General features: G+C 36.6%; 1 protein-coding gene across 1 annotated transcript in view; it reads left to right on the top strand.

The window, feature by feature from the left end:
- LOC148954604 (uncharacterized) overlaps positions 1 to 27399 on the top strand; it is a 97740-nt gene that overhangs the window by 8456 nt on the left and 61885 nt on the right. Inside the window, exons 2-4 of the mRNA XM_089086642.1 lie at positions 4116 to 4219; positions 8598 to 8631; positions 17115 to 17284. Of these exons, the coding sequence (XP_088942768.1) occupies positions 4133 to 4219; positions 8598 to 8631; positions 17115 to 17284 (291 nt within the window). The 5' untranslated portion in view covers positions 4116 to 4132. The remainder of the gene's footprint in view (positions 1 to 4115; positions 4220 to 8597; positions 8632 to 17114; positions 17285 to 27399) is intronic.

Here is a 27399-nt window from a genome sequence, read left to right as displayed (position 1 = left end):
ATTAATTTAATTTTTCTTGGCTAAATGGCTTTCTCAAAATTTTGATCGGGCGATTTTGAGAAAAAAGGGCGGGGAGGGGGCCTAGTTTCCCTCCAATTTTTTTTACTTAATAAGGGCACTAGAAACTTTTAATTTTATTTACGAACGTTTTTATTAATAATAAATATACGTAACTCACGAATTAACTTACGTAACGAACTTCTATATTTGTATATTTCTATTACGCATATGAGGGGGTTGACCCTCTTTTTACGGTATCGCCGTTTATGCTAAGGTTGTAATCGTGTTCCAATTCTTTAGTACTGACCCTTGGATTACAAAAGCCATTCAAGTATAATTTATTAGTCTTTTTAGATTGCTAAAAATACATCTGAGTAAAAAGCCAAGTATTGAGGAGGGGACGAATCCCCTCATATCCGTAATAATTTCTGTTCGTTTTAAGTTTTGATGTTTCTCCTTACTTTCAGTTGAAAATTAGTTTTTTTTTTTATTTAATTTCTGATTGTTCTTTAAATAATGCTGGGAAATCCAGCGCCCCCTTCATAGAAATTCTCTTCCCCCATGAAAAATTCCTCCATGGAAAGATCCTCCCACTTAACACCCTCCCCCTAACCTCCTCACACCAACCCTTCCCCACTCCCATTAGAAAAAATCCCCACTGAAAACGTATGTATACTTCCCAATAACGAAGACTATATGTAAACAATGGGCAAAGCTCATAATTTGCAGCCCTTCCCTCAGGGACTGTGGGGGATTAAATTGTTCTCAAAGACATATTTATTAGATCTTTCGACTATCCTGAACAAAATGGCTATCTGAAAATTTTGATATGGTGACTTTGAGGAAGAAATGAGCGAGGAAGGGGGCCTAGTTGCCCTCCATTTTTTGGTCACTTAAAAAGGGCACTAGAACTTTTAATTTCCGTTTGAATGAGCCCTCTCGCGGCATTCTAAGAGCACTGGGTTGATACGATCACCCCTGTTGAAAAAAAAACCAAAAAACAAATAAACACGCATCCGTGATCTTTCTTTTGGCAAAAAAATACAAAATTCCACATTTTTGCAGATGGGAGCTTATAACCTCTACAGTAGGGTTCTCTGGTGTGCTGAATCTGAGCTGGATCGCTCCTTACTTACAGTTCGTTACTATGAACTGTTTGAAAACTTCAAACAATTGACGGAATTACAATACCTGGAAATATATAATGCTTCAAAAAAGTTTGCATGATTTCTTTCAATATTTTATTTCTTCGTTTTTTGCAGTCTATAGGAATATTATTAAACTCCAAATGCTTGGCCCATGTCCCCTTACCCCAAAAAATAAGGAGAAGGTACCTGTAAATAAATTGCATATAGGGTATTTTTTTCAAGTCTTCCTGTAGTTGAATAGTCCCTTGGTTACTATCCTGTTTGAGCTTGTAGATTGTTTCCCTTGACAACTATAGCTAATAGCACCTAGGGTAATTCAAATTTCTTTTTTTTTCAACTTCAGTCTGCTTTAATAAATGATCCGATGAAATTCACGTATACTTAGAACAGAGAGTGTGTCATTTCTTAGTTTTAAGCTTAAAAGTCTGTGGTGCCATATTGGGTTAATTTCTGCCTATTTAGGTCGTGAATTACTAATTTGAGTAGTGAGTTTTTCAGAAATCACATTGACAAAATAGGTAGAAATGATTTCTCGGATGGCCACGTCACTGCTTTTTCTATACGCGAATTTGCTCAACAAAAATAATGGCAGGACAAAAATCAGCAAGTGGTTCATCGCGCCAACCAAAATGCCAACTGCGTAAAGTTGGTGTGTCATGGCGTCATACATGCAGAAATCTATTCTGGATTACTCTATAAAAACAGAATAGTAATTACGCATCTTTTATACCAACCATTCTAACTCGTGGGGCTACTTACTCTCTGACATCGAGTGCACACCTCGGAGTACCACTTGCTCTACCCCCGCTTGGCATACTTCTGCCATATATCTTTGTGCAATGCAAGGCACGCTTCTGCAACGCGTGGCGTGTCCTACCTGGTGTATCCCCACATCCCCCATTGCACTTCCAGGCTGAAGGGCCTTGAGACGGAGATCACCACCGCCGGTTCGGACCTTAAGGGTCTAGTGCCGCATCCTTTACCTTTAGTCCTACCTGTTGTACACGATTTCTGAAAGTGGACAACCCTTCGTTCCGCTGCTTGTTAAAGCAGACTTTACTTGTGCTGCTCAGTAGCCATATTGACGAGCAATATAAGACGGCATCAAAGTTTCTCATAGCTTAATCATTAGCCATTTTGATGATACTATAGATATTATTTATATAGTAAATGCGGGCCCAAATGCTTCAATAGGAAAGATTGATTACATAATTTTTTTCAGATAGAACCTGACCAAGTTTACTTTTTTCAATTTGCTTGGAAAGTTTTAGCGCCAAAGCACTTGGCGGAATCGTGAGTGTATACAGTCACAACGATATTTCCAAAAAAATAAGGATTGAAAAAAAATAATAAAAAAAGATAGAAAACTATTTTATCATCCAACCCTAATTGTTTCTGGAATTCAATTTGATCAAAAATAAATTCCTAAATGTGCTAAGCACTATCCACATTAAAGTGCATAAGAACACACGCACGCACACACAAACGCACGCACGCACAAAAAAAAAAAAAAATCTAGAAATATGTGTCACGGGATGGTTAATGCATTGATAAAGCAGCAATGAATTTCGTTTCTGAAATTTCTTCGTGGCTTTTTTATAGGCTGGGGAAGTCCCTTCCCTGAACAGTTTCAAATAAGGGAAGAAAAATTATAAAAAGGTGTAGGCTATTGTCAGTTTTTATTATTGTATGACAAGTATCTTGCGGGAAAATGTTCAGGGATTATTTTTCTTTGTTTATTTCTTTGGGTGTAAGTAGTTTGTTTGAGTGCATGCAGTCGCTAAAACTTACGTAAAAAATTATTATATAATTTTCAATTTTTGATTTTTTACAATTTTGTTTTTATTATCCTTATTTTTGAAAATATTCTTGTAAAACGTACCAAGTTGGTTTTTGCACATTTTGGGATGCAAAAGATTTGGATCGCATCGTGGCGAGTCTTAATGCTTGCATCTATGTAAAAAAAAAAACAATACTATAATTAACCCAATTGGAATATTTGTTCACAAAATAGTTTGTGATAAAAGTGCCAATCTTTTTCTTTTTAGCATAACAATATCGCATTCCCATGCCTACTGGCATAGAGGTATAAAAGCCAAGGTGGGGCATTATGAGCCTCATCAGGGAATTTCTTGAGGGTGAGGGGGTGGGAAGTGCTACCCGGAGCTTTGTTTCTCAACAATTTTAACTGGCATTATTTCTTTTTTCCTATTTATGTATAGTGTTCCAGTGTGTATAAACATATGTATACTACGCATTTAAACATCAGGGAACCCAATGGTGAGGTCGTGATGGCTTTTAGCTGCATAGAAAATCAAAAGTTACGCAAAATTTCCATCCATATGAACTGTAATACCCCTTTCCGTAAACCCGAAATTCTATAGTAAAAATGTTAATAAGGACTTTCAACGAAATTCAACTAAGGACATTCAACAAAAATACTGTTCATAAAGCTAAATATTCACACGTATGTATAATATAAAAACAAAATTATAAAGACTTAAGACTAAATATTCAAATTTTTTCCAGAATTTTAATTAAAAATCAAAGATTTAATTCTTAAACAGAAAACCGGAAAGTTAGTTTTTGCACATTTTGGAACGCAATAGATATTTTCGTATATAGACGCAAAATTTGGATCACATGGGGGCGAGTCTTGACACTTGCATCTTTGTTAAAAAGCCAACACCATAATTAACCCAATTAGAATGTTTGTTCACAAAATAGTTTATGGAATGTCCATATTTGTAGTTCATATTATCTACATTTTTTAAACAAACTTCAGCTTCATTGTCATTATCTTGTGTTTTTATGCTTCTTTTGTGCAAACAAGTTTTAAGAAAAGTCGCCCACACTCGACTTATCCGGTTTGAGCAATGTCAGTGAGAGTAATGTAGATTCTAGATCTTCAAAATAAATTTCTTTTTCTTTAAACTATAAGTGATAATTGTAATATATTTCTTACAGAAAGTATATTTCTTGCAATGAGTATATCTGAACCTCATGACGACCAGAATATAGTATCGTATGAAAGATTTACGTCCGGACCTCCTGCTACAAAAATCGACGCGGTGAGTTTTTTTCCTTCTTTTTTTAATGACTTTTCAGTATTTGGCACTTATAGCGGCCACACAGTATAGGTGTTATAGCGGCAACACTGTTGTTCTAGATCTGAGTAAAACTGGTTTCAACTACCATACAGAGCCGCGTTTTCAGGCTCAGCGGGTTCGAACACGGGTTGTTCTCGTCTAGTTTCAAGTTTCTAGCTTTCCGTCTAGTTTTGTCTAGTTTCAGCAGTTTCAAAGCTTCAACCCCGTGTTTGATACACTAGATGCACTGCTACACAACGCTTGATGCACTAGACACGAACAACCCATGTTCGAACCTGCTGATCCGTGAACAACTTGTCTTTAAACATGGGTCGGTTGCGTCTAGTGCATCAAGTGTTGTGCAGCAGTGCATCTAGCGTATCAAACACAGGGTTGAAGCTTCAAACCTGCTGAAACTAGACAAAACTTGAAACTAGACGAGAACAACCCCTGTTCGAACCCGCTGAGCCTGAAAACGCAGCTCAGGTATATTTTAATTAAATATTTAATATATAGAGTTAGCGGTCTGGGCGGCCTGCTCTCCATAATTCTCTGCTTTAGTTTCCATAATTTTGTTACTAAAGTGTTATATTTTTATCGTATTTTGGTATACTTCATTAGGATTAACCTAACTTTCTTGGGTGTGGTCGCTATAACACGTAAGTGCCCAGTATTTTATCACACGAATGAGATCTTTTCACACAAAAAAACATTTAGGTACGTAACCAAAACTGTTCAAACACCCAAAATGTATATTTTTGATAAAGCTTATCGTAAAATTATCTATAAGGGGACTTGTATAAATAAAGACGAGGGATAACATAGATTAAACCCTATATCTAGTAGTTTGCTTATAAAACAAAACAGGCCACAACCTTGTATGCTCCTAATAGCGAAGAAGGTTAATAGCTAAGACATTTTGGACGCTCAACACTAAACAAATTTGAATTCAATAAATAAAGGTCAAAATGAAATAAAAATGAATAAAAATTATTTAATTCGAGTCAACTTTTACCACTTCCGACAAAACGGGTTGGGGTGAATGGGGCTGATCTGAGTAGGAGTTGAGTCAAATAATGTTGGGTTAAACAGGGAATGGGTTGTATGAGGGTTGATTTAAATGAAGGTTGAAATGCATGGGGGTTGAGTTAAATGGGGGTTGAGTTGTATGAGGGTTGAGATAAATGAATTTGAGTTTGATGATGGTTGAACTAAACGGGGATTGAATGAGTTGGGAGTTGAATGAGCGTTGAGTTGCATAGGATTTTTTTTTTAAGAGGGGTGGGGGTGTATGGGGATTGAGTTGCATATGAGTTGAGTTGAATGGTGTGGGGTTGAATGGGGGCTGTTGTAAACGGGGGTTCTGTTGTATGTGAACCGTTATGGCATATTGTCTTTGCTCTTCTTCTTCTATCAAAGCTTTTTGGGGGTCTTAATTTATCATAAGTAGCGCAATAGCGCTCCTTAAGTAAAGAGCGGTGTGGGCACAATTTTTTTTTTTTTTTTTTTTTTTTTTTTTTTTTTTTTTTCACTAAGGCACTTGGTGTGGAAGGAGTTGTCGCAGAAACTTCGGAAGGAGCTCATTCGATTGGAAATTGCAAGTTCTAGAGCACTTTTTAAGAGTCAAAAGTGATTGGAGAGCAACCAGCCTCTCTCCCACGCCCATCGATTCTCCAGACACTTCCAATCAGAATTTTGATATTGCCATTTTGTTTAGCATAGTTAAAAGGTCTAATAGCTATGTCTCTGAGGATGTTGACCCCCCCCTACAGCCCTCAGGTAAGGGCTGTATATTATGCAATGCGCCCATTATTTAATTTATGTAATTTAATATTAATTATTAACAACAAACTTAACATAGACACATCCCCTCCAAATGCCACAGCGTGATGTGGAAGAGGGACAGTCAAATAAATCCACAAAAGAAATCCGATATTTACATATACTATTTGTTATTGAGAAAGGTGGGTATGTTTGACCTTTAGTGTCCAAGAAGGCGAAGGGTGTTCAGGTGAACCTTTGAGAGAATGTTTAGGGGAGTGTTGAACTAAATCACACGTTATGTGCATAGGCCTACAGGTTGTCAAAAGGGCGTAACTCGGAAATGACTGAGTGTAGTAATTTTGAACTTTCAGGAAATGATGAGGGGAACGATCACTTGACAAAAAAGGCAGTATTTCCCGCTACTACTACTAGTACCACTATTACTCCAACTAATACTACTACCACTACTACTGCTACTACATACAACTACTGCTTCTGTAGCGAGTACTACCAAGGCTGAGGATATTGAAATGAAAATTTGAGGAGATGTCAAGGGAAAAGTTGATCTAAATCAAAACATACTATGTGCATACAGATTGCCAAAAGGGCGTATCAGCGTTATCTTTGGGACGGCTTAACGTATCAAGCTGAAACTTACAGGGCATCATGAGGGAAATGTTGTGGCGGATTTTGAACTCTCAAGAGGCACTATGCGTATATTACTAATGCTACTACTATGGTTGCTGTGGCTAATGAGGCTAAAGATAATAAGGTGAAACTTTTAGGGAGTATTTTGGGAGAGTTTTAATTAAACTAAAAAAATGTATGCATGCAGGTTTTCAAAAAGGCATATAAGTAATATAATAGGCAGTGCAGCGCTATCATAGAAACTTTTAAAGGAGCTCATTCGATTGGGAATTAAAAGTTCCAGTACCCTTTTTAACAGTCAAAATTGATTGGAGGGCAAACAAACCAATTAATAAAATTTAAAAGGGAGCAAAAAATAGTAAGGCCTTTCTAATATAAAGACAAAATAGCATCTCAACAAGTAAAGGGAACCACAACTTCTATTTATCTAATAGTTATACTACTCTAGGGTTGAATTACTGCTATAAGTCTCTATGTATATAAGGAAATTAAAAATCAAGTTATCGAGGATTCAGTTCATCGAGGCCTTGGCAAAATAAATACCAGAGATGCACGGAGTATAACAAGATGTCACTGCCAGTCTCGGTTTGGGATGTCTCTACATATTGTGATCTTAATCTATAATAAAATTAATCTAAAAGCCCTTTTGACAAAATAAGTTTTTCAAAGGGAAGTAAAGAGCTACAGTAAACCAAAGATCAGCAGAAATAAAGTAAATTAATTGTCCAAGCGTAAAACTACCACAAACCACCATCACCAAATAATTGGAACCCAAAACGAACAGAAATTACAGTAAATAATCGATTCAAACTAAAAAAAAAAACCAGCTGAAACTAAGATGAGTGGGGATGAAGCCCACCATGCCTTCCAAAAACCAGAACATAATTTGCATTTTACTGAAAACAAATTACATTTTAAATGTTTTAAGTTTGTTAAATCCAAAATTATTAAGACTTTAAGGAATAAATATTAGTATATGCACATTAAAGTGTCAATCCACGTCCATTCGTTTTTTTTAGTAATCTTGGTTATGACGGTGCCTTTTTTTTCGACATTATGAGAAATAGAAACATTCAGCTTGAAATATGGATTTTTTTCAGTAAAGTGCAAATTATATTCTCGTCTTCAGAAGGAATGGGGGGGGGGTCAGCCCTGCTCATCTTTTTGCATGCTAATCAATGGTCTGGGCAGTGCATATATCGATATCTTGATTCTCAGCATTCGGCCGGAAGGAGCACAATGTGTAGCTGAGGACAAATCATCCGACATTTCCCGTGTTTTTCCTCCAGATATCTTCAGGTACACCGCTGACCCTCGCTCCAAACCAAATAATCGGCGACACCAGGATGCGAACCCTAGCCCTTACGGGCACAGGATTTCAAGTAAGAAAGGAAAGGGGTGACAGAAAGTTGGCTGGAGGCTCAAGCAAGGTGCAAACTGTAGCCAACAAAGTAGGCGCCCAAGAGAGGCATATTGCAGATGTAGGTTCCGGCAAGAGATGAATATAGCTTTAACAGCCGGAATTCATGTCCCCTGACAAAAAAAAAGAAATTCCCCACTGGAGAGTATGTGATTTGCTTCTGTTTCGGATCAGAGTAAAAAAAAAAAATCTTTTCCAGACGTCAAAATTACTTATAAATTTCAGTTTCCTATCATTTTATCGGAATTGACACAAATACCGCTCTCAAAATCGAGATGTGGCTTAGTAGTCACATCATAATTTATCAGCATAATAAATGTCAAAAGATTTTTCATAAGGTTAAAATTTCAAAGTCTATAAAGAGCATGACTGAAGTCATTTGTTCCGATTCGTTTCACATCGTTTGTTTTAAGACCTCGAAGTAGATTTTAAGCGTGTAGCTTTTATCAGTTACTAATTGGTAGTAGAATGGTTATAGTTATTCGAAAGAAGAAGAAAAATACTGCTATATACATTCTCTTTTTTCAGGATGATGGGGACTCTATTGCTATTACTAGAGAGGGTAAGTTGTTTTCAAGTTAATTATCTCTTTCTGGATTTGCTGATGAAATAACTATTCTAATGGATAGTAATAAGAAGTGGGGGGGGGGTTCTCGGTATAAGCCTATAATTGGGGCTGTTGAGAAGGGATAAAGTTATGTAGTCAGAACGTGTTAGCTACAGTTTTTCTGCATATAATGAAGTAAGAAGTATTTTCTTACCATGTCTCCTTCTCAACAGCCCCAATTCTGGGCTTATAACGGCTTCTCTCCTGAAGCTTTCAGATGGATTTTTACCACATGTTCCTATATGTTTGGATAAATTTATCTTGTAACGTTAAAATCAGATAGCAAAAAAAAAAGAAAATCAAAAGAAAATACAATCTCTTTTCCTGTTCAATGCTATTTCCAAACATAGTAATCACTACCAATGCAATTGCATACTACCTTTCCTCACCTTTAAAGCCTGGATATGAGCTTGGCTAAATTCAAAAGTTGCTGGTGTTGCTTTTGTCATAGTTTTTTTTTTTTTTTTTTTTTTTTTTTTTTTTTTTTTTTTTATCCAACTAGCATTATTTGGCATTGTGAACCAATTGATGATAAGAAATAGGGCAATATCTAGGCACTAAGAAAGGGACTGGGACCAATTATGATATTAGTGATAATTATGCTTGGAAAGAGCATTGAATAGGTAATTAAATTTTATATTTCCTTTTTTCTATATAATTACTTTGTTACCAGATAAATCTACCTTGTTCCGTATCATCTGACCGTTGCTCGAGGTTCTGACAAACTTGCGACCCTACCCTCTGAAAAGCGAAAATAGTTGCTGAAATTAGCCTACCAGTTCCTAAGATTACCAGCAAAGTACAGTGTATTATTTTAAACGGGTTCGGTCAGGGACGTGCGCATTAATTTACTGCGGTGGAACCTAAAAATGCGCAAAAAATCTGAGAATTATATTAAAAACATAAAAAACTACCATGACACTAGCAATAACGTCCAAGGTAATTAATCCTAAGACCCCCTCCCTTCCAAGTAGGTGCTTTGATATAGTAAATGACGCCGTTAGAATGATTACACTGGGTAACAAAAAAATATTCTTTGGAAATCGTCCAGGGTTTTCCAGCTGAATTAGACTAATTTTGATACTCTGAGTCTGAAAATGACCTTGATTTTGTTCAATCAGGTCAAGATTTTTTGCTACAGAAATTAATCCTAAGACCCCCTCCATTTCAAGTAGGTGCTTTGATATAGTAAATGACGCCGTTAGAATGATTACACTGGGTAACAAAAAAATATTCTTTGAAAATCGTCCAGGGTTTTCCAGCTGAATTAGACTAATTTTGATACTCTGAATTTGAAAATGACCTTGATTTTGTTCAATCAGGTCAAGATTTTTTGCTACAGAAATTTAAAAAATCTATTTTGCGTAAAAAAAAAACAGTTTTTGCTGATCATCAGCTGAGAAACCCCTGACGATTTTTTCCGTTACCCTTAAGAAGTAACAGTCAACGTATCCAAATTCTGTTTTATTTACTCCGTCAAATTTGATAAGCATCATTCATAATATTTGTAAATGAATGAGCGTTACTTGACACATAATTTCAGAATTCACGCGATAAATCCGTGTTTTTTTTTCGATTCCCGTGTGTGAGCAGCTGCTGGGTTGTCTCTCTTCAGCAACCATCAGTAGTCTGCGATCATGACTACGTCCCATCTTCCCTGGTATATCTCCTTCATTTGGCACATGTCCTGATGGAACCTTTCTCCATGCTCATCACTCATTGCCCCAAGGTTTTCAGGAAACTTCTCCATGTGTGAGAACAGGAAGCGTACCTTTATACTCATCAAACATCCGAGTTTTTGGAAAGCCTCTATCATGCCGCTGGCGAGTATGACGTATTTTGTTGCCTTTCCCCAGGTGGTTGTTCACCACCTGAACGACCAAATTTCACGCGGCGCACTCTAGCGTGTTCATTGAGTTTCGAATTATGGGTCTTTTATGAGCTGCCGTATCTGTGGGCCATCGAAAATAATGGCCTTCAGCTTTTCAATGGTCATTCAAGGAAAGATTTGGCAAAGGTAATTGAAGCACCTCCCATACTTTTCTAGAGCGCGCATGAACAACTTTATTAATCGAAGCTTCATGTGTAGCGGTGGGATCAATATCTTCTCCTGGTCAATAAGAGAATGCCGCATAGATCTAGGCGCACGAAGATGCCAATTTATAATGCATTCGTAGGCTCGGTCCTCCTCTATGCAGCGGAAACCTGGCCTCTCAAATCAACAATCCTCAGCATGATAGACGTCTGCCAGATGAAACAGCTCCGTCGGATTCAGGGACTCCGATGGGACGATTTTGTAAGCAACGCAAGGTTGCTCGCACTCACCTCCCAAGTACCATTCTCCGTCCAAACAGCGCAGCGTACTCTCAGATGGTTCGGACACCTCCTGCGTATGCCGACGACAACCCCAGCCCAAATAGTTTACGATATTGACGCTAAAGCTCATGGCTGGTCTCGCCCGAGGGGCAGACCTCAGACAAGGTGGAAGGATAGCCTCAACAAATTCCTTGAGATAGCTAACATCGCTGTCGAAGAGGCCCCACTAATAGCAGTAGACCGGTCAGCCTGGAGGAGCAGAGTTGCGACGCTCTCTACGCCACCCCCAACGTGGCAGGAGCCTTAAGTCAAGTAAGTCAAGTCAATAAGAGGTTCGTTTATGATGTTTCTCGCCTCAGGTACTAACTGCTGTGGCACCGGCCACTCTTTCTTTACATAGTGCTGGGCTTTGTCTCGACTGTCCCACATACATATAAAGTATGGGTACTTCGTGAACCTGGACTAATGACCAAGTAGAAAGTTCACCGTCTTAAAGTTGATGCAGATGATCCATTGGTGCTGCTCATATTGGATTTTGTCTTATATTTTTCCTTGGGAGTTATAAAGTGCGCAAGAGGGATTGAGGCTAACTGGTTCCCATTGTGGAGAAGCACATACACCAAAGAGCGCTTTTTGCTGTTAATTAAGAGTCGCCAATCCCTCGGATGGTGTTGAGCAGCGCCGACTTTACCAAGAAAATTGGCGACATCTCATCAGTACACGAGCTCTTCCTCCTGGCAGAAATAGCACATATAGTCACCATCCCTTTTATGAAATAAAGTGATACCCGCTTCCTCACCAATTAGGTTTTTCTCTTTGAGTCTGGAGGCCAACAGCTCGGAGGAAGTCTTTGACAAGCTGAGATCCAGAACCAGATCATTAACCTCACATTGTGAAAATGGTTGCAGATAATCTTGGGGTTTATGCTCCTTTTCTGTATATCTCCCCTCTTCTTCACCAATGACACTGTCGTTGCTGTCGGGAAGCTGTGTGGACGCTGGTACAGAAATTTCTTCGCAGTGAACAACTGGACGATGGTCAGATAGAAGATCGGGGTACTGGAGGCTTTGTCAATTCTTCTGGTTAATGCCAGTAGCATTGATGGCGCAGAAGTAACAATCCGATGTATCGTCTAACAAATCCCTCCAATCCATCGGGATCCCAGACATCAGTGAAGTTTCTGCGCCCTTGGTTCACTGCCGGAGGTATTCCATGACAGTGTTGCACACCGTGTTCGGTGCCTAAGACTTATTTTGGTCACCCAGTTTGACTTCAAACTAAGCCTCATAGGCACGCTTTACACAAACTGTGATGTCCCTCCTGTCCACTGACCACGTGTAATCTTTGCAGATGTAGCAAAAAATGTCAGGATCTTTTCTGCATGACCGTCGCGTGGAAGCCATATCAATCAAGTGAAAGAAACAGAAAATGCAGGTTAATGTCAGGCAGTGAAATTTAGAATCAATTTGATTGGCTAAGGGTTAATCAAATAACCTTGCAATCACGCATACACGTATGCAGCTATTTAGAAAAATAAAATAATGTTGTGATCTGATAGATTCTTGAACTCAAAACCCAATAGATTCAAAGAAAAATATGATTGAACTCAAAACCCTGATATTAGCATATATTTAGCTCGTCAGGAAGGCCTATGGCTGTATATAAAAAAGTTAACCTAATAGAGCAAAATGAATATAATATTCAGACTCAGAACACCAAAATTAGTCTAAAACAGTTGAGGAACACCTGGCGATTTTTTGGCTGTTACCCATTGCTATTGGTGAAATTTCCTGAAAATACATTTGTTAGACTTATGAAAGACGTTGATATATAATAATAATAATTTATTTGAAAACCTGACATACAAAAAAAGAAAGACGGAGCATAAAAAAAAGAAAGAAGAAGAAGAAAAACACAATTAAACACAAACGAATACAAAACACATCAAATACTTCGATAAATTACTGTGATAGTACCGAAAACCAAGGATAGTTCAGCTTCGAGAGATACGTATTGTATACAGAGGCTTTTTTACAGCTATAACAGGGTAAGCTAAGCTGAACTTTCTAACAAGATAAGAGTTGCGAACCCATGGGGAGCAAAGTAGATGATATTTTACAAAGCGATAGAAAACTGTACGAAGTTTTGACTTGTCTGTTTTAGTAAACATTTTCCAAAACGGTGCTATGTATAAATGATGTTGTGAAGTGTGGGGTATTTCTCACAGAAAATACCGTATTATCAGTCCCCAGTGGGGGTTGATCAAGCCTCACGAGGGGCGGACCTCAGACAAGGTGGAAGGATAGCCTCAACAAATTCCTTGAGATATCTAACATCGCTGTCGAAGAGGCCCCACTAATAGCAGTAGACCGGTCAGCCTGGAGGAGCAGAGTTGCGACGCTCTCTACGCCACCCCCAACGTGGCAGGAGCCTTAAGTCAGTAAGTCAAGTCAATAAGAGGTTCGTTTATGATGTTTCTCGCCTCAGGTACTAACTGCTGTGGCACCGGCCACTCTTTCTTTACATAGTGCTGGGCTTTGTCTCGACTGTCCCACATACATATAAAGTATGGGTACTTCGTGAACCTGGACTAATGACCAAGTAGAAAGTTCACCGTCTTAAAGTTGATGCAGATGATCCATTGGTGCTGCTCATATTGGATTTTGTCTTATATTTTTCCTTGGGAGTTATAAAGTGCGCAAAAGGGATTGAGGCTAACTGGTTCCCATTGTGGAGAAGCACATACACCAAAGAGCGCTTTTTGCTGTTAATTAAGAGTCGCCAATCCCTCGGATGGTGTTGAGCAGCGCCGACTTTACCAAGAAAATTGGCGACATCTCAGCAGTACACGAGCTCTTCCTCCTGGCAGAAATAGCACGTATAGTCACCATCCCTTTTATGAAATAAAGTGATACCCGCGTCCTCACCAATTAGGTTTTTCTCTTTGAGTCTGGAGGCCAACAGCTCGGAGGAAGTCTTTGACAAGCTGAGATCCAGAACCAGATCATTAACCTCACATTGTGAAAATGGTTGCAGATAATCTTGGGGTTTATGCTCCTTTTCTGTATATCTCCCCTCTTCTTCACCAATGACACTGTCGTTGCTGTCGGGAAGCTGTGTGGACGCTGGTACAGAAATTTCTTCGCAGTGAACAACTGGACGATGGTCAGATAGAAGATCGGGGTACCGGAGGCTGTGTCGATTCTTCTGGTTAATGCCAGTAGCATTGATGGCGCAGAAGTAACAATCCGATGTATCGTCTAACAAATCCCTCCAATCCATCGGGATCCCAGACATCAGTGAAGTTTCTGCGCCCTTGGTTCACTGCCGGAGGTATTCCATGACAGTCTTGCACACCGTGTTCGGTGCCTAAGACTTATTTTGGTCACCCAGTTTGACTTCAAACTAAGCCTCATAGGCACGCTTTACACAAACTGTGATGTCCCTCCTGTCCACTGACCACGTGTAATCTTTGCAGATGTAGCAAAAAATGTCAGGATCTTTTCTGCATGACCGTCGCGTGGAAGCCATATCAATCAAGTGAAAGAAATAGAAAGATGCAGGTTAATGTCAGGCAGTGAAATTTAGAATCAATTTGATTGGCTAAGGGTTAATCAAATAACCTTGCAATCACGCATACACGTATGCAGCTACTTCAGAGAAATAAAATAGTGTTGTGATCTGATAGATTCTTGAACTCAAAACCCAATAGATTCAAAGAAAAATATGATTGAACTCAAAACCCTGATATTAGCATATATTTAGCTCGTCAGGAAGGCCTATGGCTGTATATAAAAAAGTTGACCTAATAGAGCAAAATGAATATAATATTCAGACTCAGAACACCAAAATTAGTCTAAAACAGTTGAGGAACACCTGGCGATTTTTCGGCTGTTACCCATTGCTATTGGTGAAATTTCCTGAAAATACATTTGTTAGACTTATGAAGGACGTTGATATATAATAATAATAATTTATTTGAAAACCTGACATACAAAAAAAGAAAGACGGAGCATAAACAAAAGAAAGAAGAAGAAGAAAAACACAATTAAACACAAACGAATACAAAACACATCAAATACTTCGATAAATTACTGTGATAGTACCGAAAACCAAGGATAGTTCAGCTTCGAGAGATACGTATTGTATACAGAGGCTTTTTTACAGCTATAACAGGGTAAGCTAAGCTGAACTTTCTAACAAGATAAGAGTTGCGAACCCATGGGGAGCAAAGTAGATGATATTTTACAAAGCGATAGAAAACTGTACGAAGTTTTGACTTGTCTGTTTTAGTAAACATTTTCCAAAACGGTGCTATGTATAAATGATGTTGTGAAGTGTGGGGTATTTCTCACAGAAAATACCGTATTATCAGTCCCCAGTGGGGGTTGATCAAGCCTCACGAGGACAAAACGTTGGGTGGAGTGGTAGGCAGAGTTCGTATCTACTCAAGATGTTGCTAAAACTACTTTAATAAACAAATAAACGAAATACAATGCTAATGCGCACTCGTGAACAGTCTTCTTGAAGCTGTTGAGAATCCGAGCTATAGTCAACTTGCACCGGCTGGTACAGTCGACATGGAGTTGGCTGCTGCACTCTCCAAGCTTTCTGTCTATAGTTGGCTAGTGGAGGTTACTAGAACTCTCCAGTGGATGTGGAGGTTATTGTTAAACTCTTCCAGCTCACCGTATATTATAGAAAGGTGGAGGTTGCTCAAGCTCTCCTAGCGGTGTTCCTCGAACCACTTTTGGCTCCAGTCACTGCTGGTTCCAAAGCTGAACTGTCCACCAGTTGTGTCTTTAGCCCCCTCTTCTCTTCCAGGTCCTAAGTATAGAATTCCAGTTCCATGACCCCCAAGGTAGCCTCTCATTGGCTGGCAGGTTTTGGTCATCGTAAACTACTACCTTGAAGAGAAAGGGAGGCAGAAACAGGCACTAAAACATTACATACCAAAAATATACCCTTAAAGTAATAAAACACTAAATACGATAAATGCACTTATCTCTAACTTGCATAGGCCTAGCAACAACCTTTACAGTGTGGTAGAGCAGCTAAGGTAAAAAGTTTCAAAAGAAGACGGCGATTGAAACGCAGCTTACTTGTCACAAAAGAAGGATCTCGTTCCTCATTATGAAACTGCTCTTGCTAGTATTTACATTTTGCAACTGTGGTTACCACAAAAGAGAGCACAAAATTGAAATTCAAAATTGAACTAGAATTTTGTCTATTCCCCAGATTTGAATTTATAGTACTACCTTGGTTAACCTAATACCGACGACTATATATATATATATATATATATATATATATATATATATATATATATATATATATATATATATATATATATATATATATATATATATATATATATATATATATATATATATATATATATATATATATATATATATATATATATATATATATATATATATATATATATATATATATATATATATATATATATATATATATATATATATATATATATATATATATATATATATATATATATATATATATATATATATATATATATATATATATATATATATATATATAATAATCCTAACCCATTGAAAAAAAAATCATTTGATAACTTCATACAAATTTAGGAGAGAACTTAGTAGGGTAGGGATAGGGAGATGGAATTTTTTCACCCTTGGTATCTCAATATTGACTCTACCTGAATTTTTTTTTTTTTTTTTTTTTTTAGGGTATTAAATTTGCAGGAGGGTTTAAGTTGAAAAAAAGGTTGGACTGTATGGATTTGAATTGAATAAGTGGCACGAGACGTGAATGAAGCTGTAGATATCTTAATCTGGGAGGATCCGTTTCTGGTCGTGCTATTGGCTTGGAGGGGGGGAAGACATTATAGCTTGGACAAGGCTGTCATTTTGGAGAGAATCTAGGGTAGGGTCTCAAAACTTCTTCCATTTTTCAAACTATAGAATGTTTATATTGATTTGTACAACGAGGTTGTTCATAAAATTTTATGAAAGCAGCATCCCCCACTAAAATCTAGCATTTCGCTAACTAACTGTTCCGTCTTTTCAATTAATGTCTTTGAGCTACATGTTCAAAATCTTCAGTAGCATCCTCCCTTTTATTTCTAGAGGAAATAGTTGTAAAAAAGCGTCGAGAAGAAAAGACAACACGGCAAACAGAGACTAGAGTACAGCGACAAGTTCTCCTCGAAAACGGACGTATTATTGAAGATAGTGGACCAAAAGTTACGAATAACACCACTGAAAACGTTGAAATACAAGAAAATCAGCAGAGCGAGGTAATATCTTTGTTATTACTTCTCCCTTTGTCTCTCATTTTCTTTCTCTCCTTATTTATTTCCTATTTTGTCACTTCACTGAACTTGTAATTGATCTTAAATAACCCAGAAAAAAAGTATATAGCCTATATTTGGTTTTCGTTTTCTTATTGTCTACATGTCTCGCTTTTTTTTCATTTCTATTCAATTTTTGTGTGTAACCAAAGATATGTTTGCATGGTTTTAGTCACCGTTTGTTAGTTACAATTAGTTACGACTTAAATATATGTAATTTTAATTCTTTTCTGAAAATTTTAAATAAGTCCTTTGCCGTTCATTGGTTGAATTTTAATCTACATCCCTTCTTTGTCATTGTAGTCTCTGGATCCCTGTCTTTCTGGATATGAAACTTTCTAAAGGTGACAGTATCATATATTCTTTCAGTGGATTAGTTGATGAGCACATGGGAGTTTTGTGTCATAATTGTATAGCTGATATTGCAACACATTGTTCAAATTGTTTCTGAGCTAGAGATGGTGAATTATTATTTCTATTATAATAATAATAAATTATTATTATTATTAACCATGACCGGTCTCATCTACCTCCTTTGAATTAGAATAGACCTTTATTTTCATCATTTTACAAAAGACAAATCAATTTAATAAACACAGCCTTTACTTGAAGGTCAAATGACTGTGGCCAGGGACTCAGCTAGTGAAATAAATCGCATCATTAACAATACAAAAATAAAGGCAACAAAAAGAAGAAGAAGAAAAAACAGTAACAACAAAACCATGATCTTAACAAGGAACCTGCTCTGACCCTGCATCTCAACTAAGGAGGAACTTTTTGACTTGCAATCTACATGAATAAACGGATTCAGACTTCCTAATCTTGTCCGCGCGAGTCTGTTCCGGTCCAAAGGGTTACAGCCACTTTACCAAACACATAGCCTGACCTTTCTGTATGTTTCTTCTCATATACCAGTTTATACGCATTCCTTGTATGATAAGAATAGTAATCAGAATCAGTAGAAATTATTTCCATTGAATAGGCTGGCGAAACACAAATGAAACAATGGTATAACCACGATTTATAGCTAGAGTTCTCACTTTTTGTTCGTTGTTTCCAGCAATCTTGACTAGTATGGCGATCTCATTTTGTTTTCTGCTGTTGGCGTTTTGACAGATGAAATCCACACTGTTCAATTTGCTTATCGTCTTCATGCAATGCAAATGACGTCAATTTCGTATGCAATGACGTTCGTCAATGCAATGACGTATCGTCAATGAAATGTAAATGACGTTCAAGCTGTTTACGATAAACCTAACCAGAATGTTTTGTCATATTTATATATTGTCCCAAATAAGATTGTTTTTGTAGATCCCAGGACCATGAAATTTGAATCTTTTCTTGGGTCATACGACGACATTCTAGCCGAGGCAGACTACTTGATGCAAGATGTTGAGCTTAGGCGCAGCAAATGAGAAAAAATATCGAGCTATCTTCTCTTCGGGACTGCGACTCCACTTTTTTCCCAAAAATCAGATTTTTTTTGCTGTCCTTGTGATGTTGCCAGTTTCCAGTAGCTACTGCTACCCCAGAAAGAAGCCTCTCCACACTCATAAGGCTAAAAACCCCTCTAGTAAGTTCAACACGACAAGAAATGTTGGGTAGTTTAGCCTTGCTCGCTGTCTACATAAGCATTTATATTTGCCTAGGGAAGGTAATAGACGATTTTGCAGGGATGAAAAATCATTGTTTTATCTTAATTCTGTAGATAGTGACTGTAATAAACTTGACAAAACCTCTTTATCCACTATGCAATGCTTGATCTTCAAAAAAAAAAACCTTTAAAGATTTAACAGAATGCTCAGTGGATGCGTCTTCATTCGCAGGGGCGGACTGAAAATATCGAGCTATCTTCTCTTCGGGACTGCGACTCTACTTTTTTCCTAAATATCAGATTACTTTTTGCTGTTCTTGTGATGTTGCCAGTTGTCAGTAGCTACTGCTACCCCAGAAAGAAGCCTCTCCACACTCATAAGGCTAAAAAAAAACCGCTAGTAAGTTCAACACGACAAGAAATGTTGGGTAGTTTAGCCTTGCTCGCTATCTACATAAGCATTTATATTTGCCTGGGGAAGGTAATAGACGTTTTTGCAGGGATGAAAAATCATTGTTTTATCTTTCTTCTGTAGATAGTGACTGTAATAAATTTGACAAAACCTCTTTATCCCCTGTGCAATGCTTGATCTTCAAAAAAGCCCTTTTAGGATTTAACAGCATGCTTAGTGGATGCGTCTTCATTCGCAGGGGCGGACTGACAGTCTCAATCAATGAGCTCCGGCTTACCGTTATTTAAGATCACTATATAAAGTCCATGGGAGGTGGAGGCAAACTCCTTCTTCTCCATTATTTTGACTACCCTTTGCCCTAAACAAAAATCTCGGATATGACCCTGAATCAGTGTATTTTTCAATAAAAACTTCTTCAGGAATTCTGCATACAATGCATTTCCGCTTGAAAAATGGTATTTTCGGTGCATTTTCGCATTTCTGACTAGGTTTCTTACACCAATCTCTTAACAGCGGATTAGATCTCTGAAAAGAGAAACTTTCTATATTAAAATATTTGGGGACAGAGGAGTGTTCCCCTTAAAAGATAATATGAGGTATGCCCTTTGGTAATGGGTTTTTCGATACCTAGACAAATTCCTAGATCAAAACCTGACATAAAGAAAAGGGCTCTGGGTTTGGATATTCTATGATAATTTGTTAGCTATCCAATTGTTTATTGTGTAATCATTTCTTAAAGTTTATCTTTTTTAATCTGGATGTTTTTATTTTTTTCTCTAAAACAGTGGTTTAGGATACTTTCCTTAATAATATGATTTACACTGAATAAGCAATTTTATTAGATTTTGTCTACCATTCACTGTTTTTGTGTTATAAACTCATGAGTTTCAGGCGTCAACAAAAAAATTGTCGAATAGGAATCGGGGGTCCTAGAACTTATTTAGGACTTTGAATTTTGAACGAAACTCTAATCTGACCTTATCTTTTTGAATTTAGCACTAAAATACCCAGATTAAAAAATAAAAAATAAATAGATAAAAATATATATATATATATATAAAATTTTGTCACCATTGCACGGAATAATTTGTCAAGCTGATGTCAATCGTCCCCAGAATGTAGAAAGATTTGAATGTTTTGACACTATTTTAGGCACTTTTGATACGAGGGTTAGATCTCCGCTATTGACATAGAATACCCTCGCAGTACAAATATTTCTATAGATTGTTAAGCGTTTCTCAACCATCTGAAAAAAAAGTGGACAATTATCTATTTAAGTTACTGTAGCTTATCGTAATTATCTTTGGTTTGGTGAGAATTGGCTAAAAATGTCCAGAATTTGGTGAAGGACATTATTGCGTAAAATTTCAGTTATTAGTGCACGCTATTTGGAAGACACTGCTTCTGAAATGGCATTATTGTAAGGTTATCTCGGATTTTTGTTAAAAGAGCTAGAAATACGGTAATGTTCTTATTTCAAGCTTTGATTTATGAAATACAGAAGAAATGATATGTCGACTGTGTAAAGATAAACACATCGTGGAAGAAGTCTGGACACAAATTATCTTCTTGTTGAGTTCAGACCCGACGCTTTGAAAAACAACCACACGATGCCCTCTATCCTCCAAATATCTATGATGTTATGTCTTTTGATTTTCTTATGGGTAAAATTCTAGTTTAGCTACTTTTCGCTATTATGGAAAGGGGTTATGTTAGGAAAATGAAACTTTCGGGGATGGATCTACAGACTGAAGTTTGTCCCGGGAAGATATTTTGAAGAGTCTACTTCCACTCCTCCCTCAAGAGGGCCCTGAGGTTTGCCTACATGACCTATTGAAATTTTGACAAAACAACATTTTACCTTAATTTATGTCCTAGGAAGACATTTTGAAGTACCTACCTCCACTCCTCCTCCCTCTAGAGGGCTGTGACTTTTGATGACCTTTAAAAATCTTTCTGTTATAAAGTGAAACCTTGCAAAATAGATCTTCTGCTTAAATGAAGTCCAAGACAACTATTATCAGCTTCATAACTTTGCCCAATCCCAAATTATGAGGTTTCAAAGATCTGCAAATGCATTTCCTAAATTTAGAAAAAACTAATTGATATGGCTTAAAATTCTACTCAAGTGACAGGAATTGTATTTTAAGAACTAAAACCAGAGAAAAAGAAACTGATTTGAAACTGAGAATTAAGGTAAAATGTTGCCATGTCAAAGCTTCAATAGATAGACTTGTCAAGTAGGCAAATTTCTAAGACTTGCGAATCAGAGGAGGGTTAGCATAGAAGCTTGGCAATACCTTCCCAGAGTATGATTTTGGCCTTGAATTCAGTACTGAAAGTTTCATTTTCCTAACCTAACCCCTTTTCAAGATAGCGAAAAGTAGCTAAACTAGAATTTGACCTTCTTGTGCCTCGGGTCTCAGCCCTCCCCGCAGTCCCAAGGTCTATAGATGATTTATTTTTTATTTTCCATGTAATTCATGCGTTCTTGGTTCAAATTTCCTCCTCTCCTCCCCAAATTTCCTCTCCTCTCCATTCAAAATTTCCTCCTCTCCTCCCCAAAAAAGATTCAAGCGTACTTCCGGCACCTAAGCGGTTATAATGATAATGCTAGATGTCTCTGAGCAGATGCAACTCCTTTGCTATTCCTGAATTTAGTTTTCTTTGGAGGAATAAAGATTCGGCTTGATGACACCATCTTAAAGATATTTTTAGTAAACTAAAGATGATTTAAGTACTCTAATGCACAAAGATTATACTAGAAAAAATGATATTGTTTTTAATCCAGTAATATCAGATTTATTCTTTAAGTCAGTACTAAGAGTTACAACAGAAACGTTTCTGGGAAAACTAAGGTGTCAAAAACGTTGAATTCCCCCCCCCAAAAAAGAGTATCGAATATTTTGTCGAATATAACAATATGCTTCAACTTAGCATTTTTTTTTGCCCTCCCTGTGGGGAAAGGGGGGGGGGGGGGGGGTAATTAGCCTGTGTATTTCCCCTTCCATGCTGGTGCGTATCCAATGCTTTTATGTCGGTATGTCGCAGAATATAATTTTTCTTTATCTTCGTGATATCTTAGAAATATTGACTTGGGTATTTTTCTCCAAATCCGCGAATCAATTACAATTGCAATTTTTTTTGCTATTAAAAAGCCAACGACTCTAAAATCTGCTAAACACTTGGCACCCAGTCAAGGTTGGTCTTAATTTGTCTAATACCGCACATGAAAATCTACTCGCGTGTCTTCGTAATCACCATTGGCACAACGATTAAGCGACTAAGCAAAGAGACAAAGAAATAGCTATTGGTAACTATCTGCTGGCCAATCTACAGCTTCTTTTCCTGATTTTAATTCTCAGAAATATGTAAAAAAAAACTATTTATTTTGGTTTGCTACCAAGATAGTTTAAAATTTTGTGTTGCTTCTGTAAAAAAGATTGTCCTACTAGACTTTTTTTTGCCCGGGGGGGGGGGGAGGTCGAGCCAAGTCCATCCAAGGACTTAGCTTATGAGATCACTATGCACTTTGTTACAATTTTAGAAAAAATTTAGTTGTTTAGAATCCTGAAGTCTTCTGTCTAGGAAAGGACCTGTTTTGATATCATTTGGACTAAATGCGGAATACAAAACAGCGCCGGAAAATTGACTAAAATAAGGCAGAACGATTGACTATGAAGGTGGGGTCAAAATCCTGGGGGAGGGGAGTTTGGAGTCGATTTTCCCAAGTCAAGTGAAAAGGGATTGGGTAGGGAGGCAGCTGGCCCTGTCCGATTGCAATTTACCCCCTGTATGAAGGGTTTAATCATTCTATTAACTATTTCACCCTCAAAAATTTAATAATTGATCACTAAATCGTATAATTGATCAAAGAACAGCCATTATGTTCTTTTGAATTTAGGTTTTTTCTTTCTTCTGCTTTTGACGAGTAAAAAATCCAAACCCTGTTCTTTCTACCACTTCGTTAGTTTCTTATGGAATTTGACTGTATATAGCAACTATTCTTATAATTTGAATTACTTCTGTAATTAGAGCTATTTAAAACAACACAGTAGACTGTCGATAGCTCGAACCTCGTTAACTTCAAAATCCTCGATATCTCGAATTATTTTCAGTCCCCTTGGAAAAACCTGTCTAAGTCGAAGAGAAAAACTGTGCATAACTCGAAATAATTTTACGGTTGTTTTACCTCTGTAAGTCGAAGTGACCCGAAGATTACCTCTATAGCTAGAAATTCAGTAGATAAGTCGTCATTTAGTTTTCACTTTACCTCTACAAGTCAAAGTTTAGTTGTACCTCTGTAACTTGAATTTTCATTTGGCTTACCTCTATAAATCGAACTATGCATAAGTCGAATTTAATGCAGAATTACCTCTACAGCTCGAACTGCACGTAACTCGAAGAAAAATCATGGCTCCTTAAATTTCGAGTTAGCGAGAGTCGACTGTATATACATTCCCCTGTTTAGCAAAATTTCCAAAGAAATTGAAATGCTACATTTTAATAGCCAATTATTATAGCGATTTTGCATTGGCGCCAACTTAATGTGTTAACTGCGTACTTCTTTGGGATTTTGGTTCCTGCGCAATGTTTGCTTATATCGCGTAATCTTTGCTGTTATGAAAAGGCTGTATACTAGTTCCTTCAAGTGCACCGATGATTCGGACGGCCGACCTTAGGGCTGGCCCAAAGAGTATTCATAACTGATATCAGTTACCTATACTCTTTGGGCTGGCCTTAAACTGAATTCCGGGCTAGAAGAACAGTACGTTGGGCACTTGCCTATTATCCCGACCTCACTCAAGTTCTTGATCTGATTAAAACCAGTTTCTCAGTCTGTATTCGGTTATAATTAGCTTAGCCTCATTGAGATAAACTACTATATAGTTATATTTTAATTCAATATTTAATATATATAGTTGGTCAGGTTAGATTTTTCATATAACGCGATCTGGGCAGTCGGCTTTCCATAATTTTTTGTTGTAACTTCATAATTTTGTTACTAAAGTATTATATTTTCATAAGAGATTGGTATATTTAATTAGGATTTATCTAACTTCACTTATTGAGTGTGGTCGGGATAATAAACAAGTACCGTACGTTGAACCGTCAAAAAGGAATAAATATAAAAGTATATGTGTAGTTTAAACATACACAGAAGGAGGATAGGGCTAATGCCTCTCTTTACTTTTTTTCAGACATTCTGGTTTCAAAACACGCTTAAATACCATAAATTATGTAATCTCAGAAAACAAATACCTTTTTAATATTAGAGCTCCCTCTTGTATTTGGGGAAGCTAGTCTTTTTTGCTTTTTGGTTCTATGCTTCTAGCCCATGCTTTTAAAGCAGAATAGCTTGGGTCACTAAAGTTATCGATATCATGGCATTTGAAAGACTATCGAGAACCCTATAAAATTAGTCATTTATTTTTGTAGGCTACTTAAGGACTTTACTGCTCCTTAGAGAACATCCTGGTTTTGTGTCGGTTTTGTTTTTGCAATGAAGTGGTAGTTTTTAGAATTCTGTTAATACAGGGAAATATCACGAGTCTATTTTCGCTAGTTTTGCAAATATATGTTGCGAAATTGCTAAACAATATTTTCATTGTTTCAACTTTGCTCTTTACTTCCATCAGAAAAGTTTTTTTTATATTAATACACAAATAAACACGGATCCGTGACGAATTTTCTAATTAAAAATGCCTAAGCCTTTGTTTTTGTATGCACTATTTTGAGAGCTCTAATATAGGCTTCTTGGACGTCCATTACTATGACTACGAAGCTACGAACTGCATCTTCAGCATTAATCCTTGAAAAAAGTCTTACTGGACCAGTTTTACCATGTTATTAACGTCATATTTATAGGTTATGACATACTCTTTCAGCCTTTTTAGCATAAAGACAAAGGTTAATACATACTGAATGGAATCTGTGGATTATTTATATAGAACCCTCCATGTATTTAAACGAATTATATTTGGACAACAACGTTTGTGGCTGTCCTATTTCAACATTCATCTTTAGCACTAATCCTTGAAAATAGGCTTTCGGAAACAGTTTCCCATTTTATTAGCAGCCGGTCAAAGTTTAGACTTAAGCCGGCCGTATAAGCAATGCCTAAAAGTTACCTAGATGTAGATGATCTAGATCAGGGGTGGCCAACCCGTGGGTCGCATGCGGCCCGCCGTAAACATTTTTGCGGCCCGCGAGGTTTATCACACTTTTATATTCTGCGCCCTCATGATGCGCGCACTTCTTGGAACATCACAGATTAGATGTTTCTCTCTTAACAATGTTGTTTATCGATGTATATAGCCCAAGTATTATATCATTATGTTATCTAGCTCAAGTATTATCGATGTTTCATATTATGCAAGTAGAGTTATTAAAACATTGAATTACGTTTGATCACATGCATGGGCGTATTGAGGGGGGCAGGGGGCAGCAGCCCCCCCCCCTAGACCTTCAAATTTACATTAGATATGGCTGAAAAAGCAGATGGTTGGCAAAGCAGTTGATAAAAGGCCCTCCATCACACTATCGACTGCCCCCCCCCCCCTAGACAATATGCTACCTACGCCCATGATCACATGCACTTGCGCATCGACAATTTAAGGATTTTCTGAAAGAATTAGATTCTGAATACGGTGACGTTGTGTACTTCAGTCGAGTCAGATGGTTAAACTGAGATCGACTTGCAAAAACTAAGTGAAAAGGGGAGAAACAAATATTGCACTATTGAAATAAATATTTTTTATGCTTTTATTTTTTTTATTTTTTTTTTTACTATTATATATTTTTTACAATGTGTATTTGGTATCATTATTATTATTATAATCTCTGTGTTTATATGTAAAAATAACAGTAAACATAATTAATAAAAATTCATTATTTTTCAGTTTGTCACTCCAAAAAATACCTATAATAGGTTCAAATCTAATATGAGTATATATAATTTTATATGCGGCCCGCGGAGATATGATGCATTTCCAAAGTGGCCCGCAAGATAATTTGGGTTGGCCACCCCCTGATCTAGATAATTCAAACTGAAAAGATTTCGTGTGTTATATTGCTAAAAGTATGAGTAAATGTGAAAGAATAATTTGGTTGAGGGTGGTTAGATTTCTTATTTATTGTTTTAAACAATTATTTGTGATAAGATAAGATATATTTTCAAGCAAAAAATTACAAAAATCAGTCAATATTTTAATCAAATATCCTCACAAAGGCTCAATAGCCTGCAAAGAAGGGGGATCATGGAGCAAAACTTTTAAATATTAAACTATTAATCATTTAAAACATAATATTTAAAACGTTTACTCATAAAAGTAGAGAAAAAAGGAAAAAAAAAGAAGAGACACAAGGAAAGAGAGCTCATTTAAATACGAGAAAACCTACAACTGAAAATAAGTGATGCTGGACTTCGAAGAACAGACGAAACATATATATATATATATATATATATATATATATATATATATATATATATATATATATATATATATATATATATATATATATATATATATGTATATGCATATGCATATGTATAGGTATAAAGGATGTACATTAAACAAATTACAGATTAAAATTAAGCTAATGAAAATCAGACATCAGACATTTTTAAACCATTATCTTTTATATATAACCAACTAGAAAAAATAATCAATCAATACACTTTTAAAAAGAAAAAACGATAATATAATCATATTTTTTGAGTAAGAAATGAAATTGAAGCATTACTAAATTGTAAACTTTTTAAATAGTTATTAGCAAAACTTTTTTTTCATTGAAGGTCTGTTGTCCGAATTGTTACTGTTACTCTTTTCTTATACTTACCTCCTAATTGGAAGGTAATGGAACTTTTAAATATTAAAAATAATTTGATACTGGATTCAAGCTTAGAAAAAAGAATAAATGCAACGTGAAACGGTAAAACAAAGATTTTTTTTTTCAAATAATGAATTTAACTATTTCCTCAGATAATCCAGAAAAGGCCGTCTTTTTCGAGAAGACGTAGCGTACTTTTGAGACTTACTGATTTCTTACTTG

Source organism: Artemia sp. Qi Xiang Cuo, chromosome 3 (assembly GCF_049724085.1).
Source record: "Artemia sp. Qi Xiang Cuo chromosome 3, ASM4972408v1, whole genome shotgun sequence".
Taxonomy (NCBI): domain Eukaryota; kingdom Metazoa; phylum Arthropoda; class Branchiopoda; order Anostraca; family Artemiidae; genus Artemia; species Artemia sp. Qi Xiang Cuo.
This window is presented reverse-complemented; position numbering and strand designations above follow the sequence as displayed.